The following is a 10,203-nucleotide window of genomic DNA, read 5'->3' on the forward strand; positions in this document are numbered from 1 at the left end:
ATGAAGGGTTAACCTCTTTAGACCTGAGGGTCTGCCCATCTCACAAGATGAACAGTGGTGACAAGCACATTACTAACCTCGGAGAGCAATCCCGCAGAACACATAGAGAAGACTCTAGCAGATCTCCAGGCGAACTACAAAGTCTCATCTTCAATCACATCTGAGTGTCAACGATGGCAGGAATGGAAGGTTATTGTCTGGGATGGATCTAGTGGTCATCATACCTTTCCAGGGACCATTATTTGTGTCAATCTGTCTATATGGAATCATAAACAAGGTTCTCTATGACCCTAAGCTAAACCGGACCACTGGTGCATACAGCAACACAATATAAGAGCGATGGCTTCACATTTCTCTGCTCTTTGATGAGACCACCGTGTCCTAAGAAGAGCTTTCGAAGGTAAAGCTCTCAGCTGATCTGAAGTTCTGGAGAAGGTCAGAGGTCTTGGGTTAAGCATGGTGTCAGTGGAGGTCTCTGTGGCTTTCATGCTGTGCAGTGTGCTGATGAAAGCCAGGGCTCTGGTGAGTACTTCACAAACATTTTCTTTATTTACACCATATGGCTATTGTGATGACACTTTTCACATATCTGCTTAATCTTTCTAATGCAATTGAAAATCAAGCTGAAGGCAGTATTAGTCTTTTAGAAGTGTTTATTTTGATATGTTTCTGCATCTAATGTCAAACATTATACTATACTCGGTACATTATTGTGCCAAAAAAATAATATATGAATTATTGTGGCAAAGAATATGCAACCATGTGGAGAAGTTTGGTAACGTTTTTGGAAACGCAAACTGTTTTTGGGGAAGATGGCATATTCTGTTGTGTGACAACCAAATAAAAAGAAAAATCAATAGCAAAAGTTGTGATGTGTTCCTGTAGCTAAACTGGTAAAGCATTTTGCCTGCAACACAGAAAATACAGGGTTTTGATACAGGGAACACATACAAAAAGATCAAGAATGTGTAGCTTGAAAGCACTGTCAGTTGCTTTAGAAACGGCAACCGTCTGCCAACTGTAAATGAAAATGAAATAGTCATTACATATCTGTTTTGTTACAGATATCTTTACCAACATTAAAAAAAGGTCAAAACTAGTATTAGTGTGAAAGATGTACACAAATTCATGTGTAAATAAAAGTGACAGAAACATTGATTGAGCTCAAAACAAATGAATGTCTAGATTAATGTGAGTTGAACGTTTTAACAGGAAATGTTAATATCACACAATTCTGTAGGGGTTTTGACAGGTTAAAAACCTCAAGATGACCTGGGAATTGATAAGCTTCAGAACTTTTCTTGTCATTTCAAGCTTGGCTTCGTTTGGTTTAGGTGGTCTGTGAGTAGGACAGTGTATGTGTCCGAGATCGCTAAAATCATCATGTTTACCTTTGAACATTTCTTATTCTTTGTTTGTCACACGTAAGCACGCCCTTCTCTTCAATATCTCACTTTTCTTTTCTGCAAAGTAGCAAACAAACTGGATTTCTCCGGCTTTTCAGATTTCATTTCTGAGAAAGACTAGTTCATGCTAATGTGGAAAGGAAGGCATGCTACGGCTTCTTAATGCTGTCGGACCCACAAGACTTACTGGCCACACACACGCGTGATCACTGAAGCAGAAAATGAGTTTGTCCAACAGGAATGAGCATTTGATGAACAGGCAATAGAGACATAGTTTTAACCCTGAGCGGTCTGGTTGAGTTTCAGGAGCGCAGCAATTTCACTGGAGTAGAAGTTGCCTGGTAAAATGTTTTTTTTACATTTTTATATTAATCTGAAATTTAAAAGGTCACTTCTAGACTGTAAATGCAAATCCCATTGTTTTAAAAATGATTTGGCCTCAAGGATTTTTTTCAAACAATCAACGGCAATAGTGAGTCTGATTGAAATAAAGATGCATGATTCCATACGCGTGCATGTGAATACCACAGATCAAAAGAGGCCGGTAGTCTTTGTCTTATTTTTTATTTGTTTAGGAAGTAAAGGTGATTTTGATTATTTGAACAAATCTGTGAATTTTTAAAGCATTGTAATTTCAGACTGTAATTAAAATATGAATTGAATAGAAGTTGCATTAGAAACATACATCTAACACACATGAGCGCAGCAGCTTTCTTGTACGTGTACCCCACAGCGATTATTTCCACATTTCAAAGTCATTCAGGTCAGGCGTTAAAGACTAGATCGTCAATACAGTAGGTGTGAGTAAGAGTACAGTATTTGTCTGTGTGTCCCTCTCTACATGCTGCATAACTCCCAACATGTTGCGTCCTTTAATCCAGTTCAAAAGAACTGATTTCCCTAATGATTCTGTAGTCTGAAGTTTGATTGGTTAGAAAATTTGGTAAATCTTTGGCATAAAACACGTTATAAAAGTAGTTTTAATGTATTTATCATGCCTTAATGCACCCTATAATGCATTGTAGTGTTTCATAAATATTTGTAACTAATACATTATAACACTTATCGATTCATTGTTACACTCTTAGCAAAGTTCAAGTCTTCAAGTCATTAACCATCAGTTATATTTCGATACGAAGTGTTTAGATGCAAAAGTGAATATACCCTCTCTATGCCATTGAAGTGAAATAACTTACTAAACATAAACATCAGAGCTCGATAAAAATAATCATTTTAGAAGAAAAGTGTCAGACAGCACTTCTGCATCTGAACTCTTTCTGTCTCTCTCACTCTCTCCATATCTTACAGATAGTGGTGTGCTGGTTTTCTTTGGTGGTTGTGAAATGTATTCAGGACACAAACGCTCCTGTGTTTCTGTGAGAAAGCAGCGATCAGGGCTCATAATGTGGGGTGGGTGTAGGGTTCGCAAGGTTGGATGTGCTCTCTGAAGGGTTGAAGAGCTCAACACATACCACAGGACAGTGCAAATATTTCACAACACTAAGAAACGCACATCAGCCTACAACAAGGTGTGGCAGATTTGGTGAAAGATGGATGATTCTTCAGTGAAATAGTGGGAAACAAAAAGAACCCCAACACATACATTACAAACTGAAAGATTTTGTCTACATATAACATAAGAACATAACTTGATTTTAAAACGATCTTTAAAACATTTAGCTATCGGTACTAGAGACATCAAAAGATTTGCTCACACTGGAGGAACTTCAACAGATCACAGCAAAATTCATGACAAAAATTGTTTTATAAAGTCAAGCCCCTTGAAAATAATTTTTTTCAACTTCCCACTAGTGCAAAGCAGGTATACAGAATTATTCACATACATGTAAACACAATTTATTTGTATTTATGTTTGTGTACTGAAGGTCAAAGCATGCTGTTAAGGAGGTATCTACCTAAGACTGTCTAATTTCCAGAAGTGTAATTATATACTTAAAAATATATATATAATGTAAACAGTACATTACACTATTTAAAAATATTAATGAATATTTAACTTATATATGAGTCTTATTCAAAATAATAATTTTGCACATTTCAAAGCAATCTGTTAACTGTATACACAATCTATAATAACAAATAAAATATTTACTTTGTGTTTTGGACATCTACGTTATATTCTATAACGATTAAAGGTATGTTTTGTTTTACAATAATAAGAAAACAACAATTATTTTGCCTTAATAATGCACAATAAAAATTATTATCGTTATTATTATTGTTTGAGTTGGAACTTTCACAATTAAGCCGTTTTCTGTTGCTCTCATAGATTGATTCTGATGACGTCATCACCAGAGACGAACAGATCTTTCTTCTGATTGGTGCACGGGCAAGGTGTGAGAAAAGCGTCCACGCTCAGCAAGATCAGCCAATCGGAGGTAAAGCAAGGGGGCATGATGTGTGTGAGCTTTGGGGGTGATATCAGGCTTATAAAAATAGTTACAAACGAACTTTCTACTCCTACAGATGCAATTTCCTGAAAACAGCAGCATCTGTTGATACAGCAAATTAGACTGCAGGCTCGGTTTATGTCGAGATTTCAGGATAAGGAATATTGATTTGGCCTCAGGTTTCTTTTATATTAATGCTGATGAGTCACTTCATATCAGCACACCGAAATTGGCCATAAACGAAATCCCTTCTTACTCTGTGATGATGAATATAGATGTGTTGCTGTGTCATTTAGGCTTTTTGTCTAGGAGACTGTTTTGTTGGAGAATACGATTGATTGCAATTCATGTATGCCTAATTGAAAATGATCAAACCTATGATGACATTCATCTGTGTGTTGTCAGAGGATTACTGTGTTCCTGAGTGGGACGGGATCATTTGCTGGCCCGAAGGAAAACCCAGTCAGCTTGTTGCAGTTCTGTGTCCCGAGTACATCTACGACTTTAACCACAGAGGTCTGCACAACCCTCCATTCCAGGCACAAAATAGGAATGCCCTTAAATATTCATCTATATACCTTTGCATGTCAAATATAATGTTTTCAACAAAATGGCCTTTTTATGTTGCTACTAATTTAAGCCCGACTGATTTTTATGTCTTGTATACATTCTAGGACATGCGTATCGCCGTTGCGATGCATCAGGCAAATGGGAACAGGTGCCCACTCTAAACCAGACGTGGGCCAACTATACCGAATGTACTACTTACCTTCACACCAACCACAGCGATCAGGAGGTGTGTGTAAACACTCAGCAATAACCCATATAAACATGTTACAGTAATACAAAAACGACCTGCCCACTTTTATGAATCTTCTGTGTTGTTCTGTAGTGCATGGAATGATTCGTGTTGAATACAACTTAAGCCATACGACCTGTATCTATAAATTGCATCTTTGGTAATCGACACATATAACTTTCCTTTAGCACCGCTTATGCTATGTGCTATCCTGTTGTTCTTCAGGTGGTCTTTGAGCGTCTTTACCTGATGTACACTATCGGATATTCCATATCACTGACAGCGTTACTGGTGGCTGTCTTTATTCTCTGCTATTTCAAGTAAGTGCTCGCTCAACATTAACAGAAAGATACGTCTCAAAACAAATCACTCCCTCAGCCGACCTCATCCAGGATGTACGTCAATGTGAGTTGATGTGATTTTCTTTTTGTGCTGTCGTTATTGTGAAAGCTACACGTACAGAAATACGCACAGCAATATTTTATTAAAATGAGCTCTGGTTTGAAGTTGGCCACATAAAATTGAACAAATCTAAGAACAATGTTTACATTTACATTTAGCAGACACTTTTATCCAAAGCGACTTACAAGAGGCGAGGAAACAACGAAGCGCTAGTGATTGTTGGATGAACTGTTTCTTTAATGGAATAGTTCACCTTCGAAATGAAAATGCTGTCATTATTTACACGCCCTGTTGGCATTTCAAACCTGTATGACTTTCTTTCTTCTGCAGAACACAAAATGAGATATTTTGAAGAATGTGGATAACCTGAAACCGTTGGCCCCCATTGACTTGCATTGGTTTTGTGTCCGTGCAATAGAAGTCAACAGGGACCAACGGTTTCTGGTTAACAACATTTTGTCTGTTGCAGAAGAAAGAAAATCACGCAGGTTTAAAATGACAACAGGGTGAGTAAACAATGATCATTTTGAAGGTGAACTGTCCTGTCCTGAATTATTTTCACATGAAACTTTTTACGTTTGCGAAGTATTGAACCTCTATTTTTTTTTAGCAAATATTGATTTCTTCATTTGCATTTGTTAATGGAACTTTTGCTATTATGCTAACAATTTTTCATTGGTGTTTTTCTGCAGGCGTCTCCACTGCACCCGTAACTACATCCACATCCACCTCTTCACCTCATTCATATGCCGAGCAGTCAGTATATTTGTGAAAGATGCTGTTTTGTATACCATAACAGACGATGCCAAACTGGAAGATGGGGCGGTAGGACAACGGCCCTATATGGTGCTTACACACACAAACCGAAATATCGAAAAGAAATTCCTGCCATTCTGCATCTGTTGTTTGTCTTACAACCAGATGTCAATACAATAGAAACATTTTGTACATCACATGCACAATAATGTTCTGATGGCATTGATAGGTTAGTGTTAAAACGATTATTGACAGAAATGTCATCTCATCTCATATCTAATCTCATCATCGCATCTGTTGTGCTATCAGGTGGGCTGCAAGGTTGCCGTGACTTTCTTCCTGTATCTCTTGGCAACCAATCATTATTGGATCCTGGTGGAGGGCCTGTACCTGCACAGCTTAATCTTCATGGCTTTCCTGTCCGATAAGAACTGTCTGTGGGCTTTAACAATCATCGGCTGGGGTGAGTTTACATTCACATCCATTCGTTTAGCAGACTTATATGAGAGAGCGTGTTCCAGCTTGACCCCTCCTTGCCTCCTGACAGGTGGTATAAGCGAATGTAGATGTGACTGATATCAGTGGATAAAGAAGAGTCATCCATTATTCTCTTGGTGGTAGAAAGACGTTCACATGAATTATCTTTTGTTTCTTTGGTAGGGATACCTGCTGTGTTTGTATCCATATGGGTCAGTGCCCGGGCGTCTCTGGCAGACACACAGTAGGTTTATACACGCAAACAGAAAGTACAGATTCATTCGCTGAAACACACCGCCTTCACGAATATTCACCCCACTGCATTCTTCCAGAGAGTTCCCGTTAAATGTTGATGCCTTGGAAAACATTACACATGACCACAAGTGCTACCTGGGTGTTGAACTGTGTTTGACACATTGCGCTTTGCTTGTTGACCGCAGAGCTCAATTTTAGTTCCATCAGACCATAAAAGTTTCTTCCAAAAGGTTTCACGGTTTGTCATGTGCCTTCTAGCAAATTCGAGGCATGACACAGTGAAGTGATGAAGAAATTGCTGATGTCTGAACAATTTCTTCCCTTTCAGCCCTGAAATTGTCAGTTCTCAGTCTGGTCTCTTGGCAAAGGTGCAACTACCCATTTGTGGAGGAAGATGCAACATTGTGTCTTTTGTGTCTGTCAAAGTTCTGCATGGAGAAGCACTTTTTACGATTTAAAACTCAAAAATCAATACTGAATTCATCCAAATGAATGAAATCAACACAGTAAAATAAGAATGCGGTGAATATGTCTGTATTCTTTTGTTACTATCAGGTGCTGGGACATTAGTGCAGGCAACCTGAAGTGGATTTATCAAGTACCAATCCTGGCAGCTATTATAGTAAGATCGTTTTTTTCTTTAGTAAATAAAAATGATGAGCTAAATCTTTATGGCCTGCCTTCATACACAAGACTTAACCTAGTCCCCGACTAAAAAGCATGTCTGGAACTGTAAACAACTTGAGATCTTAAAATATATCAAAGCACTGTTTTGTCTCAAGATGAACATATGTAAATCATTATTCATCAAACTGTGCCTGTGTGTGTGTTTGCCTTGATAATAGTCTTAAAAAATGTGTATTATGGTGTTTTCATCCACTCAACATTTAAATTTCCTTTGTCTTTTTACATTTTATCTGGTGTTTCGAGCATACTATTTGTCACGGAGCATTAAAATGTGTGTTGCGCCTGCTATAAGTCACTTATGTTCCTCAAACTCTTCATCCAGGTAAACTTCTTCCTCTTCCTCAATATCATCAGGGTTTTGGCCTCTAAATTGTGGGAAACAAACACAGGAAAACTGGACCCTCGACAGCAATACAGGTTATAAATAATTACACATACACACGCATACACTCTAAAAATAATTCAGTGGCTTAGTAAATATCACAAAAATAAACAGCTATTAACTTAATAAAATCTTTCAAAAGTGATTTTTGTCAATGAGTATTAAAAACCCAACAGTTCATTTATCTCAAATGTACATATAGTATTTTATTTATTCTGTGAGGTTTATTTAATTAAAATAAATTTTATTGAATTAACAATTTATATTTTTAACACACTTTATATTTTGGGTGAGTCATAATAGAAATATTTGAGTTACTCATATTTACTTTTTTTTACTTGCATTTACAGTAAATTTCATTGATTTCACAGCTTTAATATTCACTCGTGTAAATTGTTTAACCAAAGAATGGAGTAAATCTCTGTTAAACTTAGAGTGAATGCTTGTTTTATAGTGATTTATTTGATGTTAACTGTAGGAAGCTCCTGAAGTCAACCCTGGTGCTGATGCCACTGTTTGGAGTTCATTACATGTTGTTTATGGCTCTTCCATACACTGACGTCACAGGTCTTCTGTGGAAGATTCAGATGCATTACGAGATGCTGTTCAACTCTTCACAGGTAAAGCAACTCCAGTTGTATGACAAAACTACACGCTTGCAAATACGAAGAGATACAAGACTTAGAAATGTATCCCTGAATTCCTTTCAATTTTGTTGTAGTTGTACTAATACTTTGATTTAGCTTTTATTTTCATATTTTTAGTTTTATGTTTATTTAGTTTAAGGGGATAGTTCACCCAAAAATGAAAATTCTGTCATTAATACTCACCCTCAAATTGTTCCAAACCTGTATAAATGTATTTGTTCTGCTAAACACAAAGACAGATATTTGTAAGAACGTCAGATCTCATACCCCATTGACTCCCATGTTTTATTTTCCTTACTATGGCAGTAAATGGGGGATGAGATCTGTTTGGTTACTGACATTCTTCCAAATATCTTCCTTTGTATCCTGCAGAACAATGAAATGTATACAGCTTAGGAGCAACCTGAGGGTAAGTCAATGATTACCGAATTTTCATTTTTGGGTGAACTGTCCGTTTAATTTTGATCAATTGTGTTATGGTCCTTTGTCATTTTATTATTTATTTGTTTATTTTATCGTGCTATACGAGCTATATTTTTTTCAAAGTTATTTATTTAGGCCATTTTCTGGTCCAGAACTGATGAAACAAATATGTTCTGTGACTGTGGTTTCTGGCTACAGTTTATTTATCGTGCCTTGTTTGTGTTGGAAACATGGTAACACGTTCTGTCCTAAAAATTGTCCAACCTTAGGAAGAATGCCATTTTTTACAGGGTTTCTTCGTAGCCTTTATTTACTGCTTCTGCAATGGAGAGGTGAGTGTTCAACTTTTTTATATTGATATGAGTCTGTATTTATTTTCCTGACATGTAGCACTGGTTGGCGTGTCCCATTATGGAAGCGCCACACAGCCACAGTATTTACACTTGTCAAAGAAATGAATCTCACTTACAATTGTCTTTCAAATTTGGCTTGGATAGGAGAAAGTATTATAATACATTTGCGTGTACATCAGTCTAAATAAATGTCATTTCTCTCTCCCTGGACTTCTGTCTACACAAAGGTGCAGGCTGAGGTTAAGAAGGCGTGGCTGAGGCGCAGTCTCACATCCGATCTGAAGCAGAAGGCTCGTGTCACCAGCAGCGCGGGGGGTGGGAGCGGCTACTATGGAGGCATGATGTCACACACCACAACACAAAGTGTTTGCCTTAGTGTCAGCGGTACTAAAAGTCTGCCCCAGGGGACCATGGGGTGTAAAGGACAATCCCGTCCGCACACTTCAGGAAACTTACCCGGCTATGTGCTCAGTGACACTCAGCAGAACGAGCTGCTCCTGAGGCAGGAGGATAGAAATGTGACGTGCGGTCAGACATACAGGAACGTAAGGGAAACTGACAATGATCTTGAGCCATCTTTTGTAGCAGATGAGGAATTTTCTGGGTCTTTATCTTGGAAAGAGGTGGAAACCATGCTTTGACTCTTGGACTTCTGTGTAAATAAGAAAACTGCCTGCTCGGATGCAGAGAAGCTCACCTCAATGTCTGTCCAATTTCTTTAAATACTGTACTGTAGATACAGACATGAAAAATAAAAAGCATGGAAAGAATTTCCCTTTAAGTTGTGTGAAGGTTCTTTAAAATATCTACTTTCGTGTTCTATAAATAAATGTCATATATGTTTATTACATTGTTTTTTTAATGTAATATAGCATAATGTTTTTTTTTTGGTCATTTGTAAAGTCTTAACTATTTCATTTTAACCAAGCTTATAAATGTAGTGTATAAATTCTTTGGAATTGTATGTCTTTGCTGGTTTTCATACTTCACTGCTCTAAGCAGAATTGATCTGATTATTTAATATGCAATTTTCACATTTGAAAAGAAATTGCCCTTTTAAAACTGCAATGATGCCAGTTCATTTTGTGCTTGCTTTTTATAAGTATTGACTAAAATCTGGATTTACTTTTTAACCTATTCTGTACAGTGATGGACATCGTGAACAATTTTGCCAAGACACCACAACCATGAAACGCAAGTGATGC

The 10,203-nt window shown here is 37.3% G+C and overlaps 1 protein-coding gene across 1 annotated transcript; it reads left to right on the forward strand.

Moving 5' to 3' along the window:
- The first annotated feature begins 437 nt into the window (after positions 1–437).
- On the forward strand, positions 438–9,639 carry pth3r (parathyroid hormone 3 receptor). The gene is made up of 13 exons (XM_057358947.1): positions 438–522; positions 3,697–3,805; positions 4,223–4,333; positions 4,492–4,613; positions 4,842–4,936; positions 5,711–5,864; positions 6,084–6,237; positions 6,435–6,495; positions 7,062–7,128; positions 7,516–7,610; positions 8,054–8,195; positions 8,936–8,977; positions 9,226–9,639. The coding sequence occupies exons 1-13, from the start codon at positions 457–459 to the stop codon at positions 9,637–9,639; spliced, it is 1,632 nt and encodes a 543-aa protein (XP_057214930.1). The 5' UTR covers positions 438–456.
- Positions 9,640–10,203: the final 564 nt, after the last annotated feature.

This window comes from Triplophysa rosa, linkage group LG18 (genome assembly GCF_024868665.1).
Source record: "Triplophysa rosa linkage group LG18, Trosa_1v2, whole genome shotgun sequence".
Lineage (NCBI taxonomy): Eukaryota > Metazoa > Chordata > Actinopteri > Cypriniformes > Nemacheilidae > Triplophysa > Triplophysa rosa.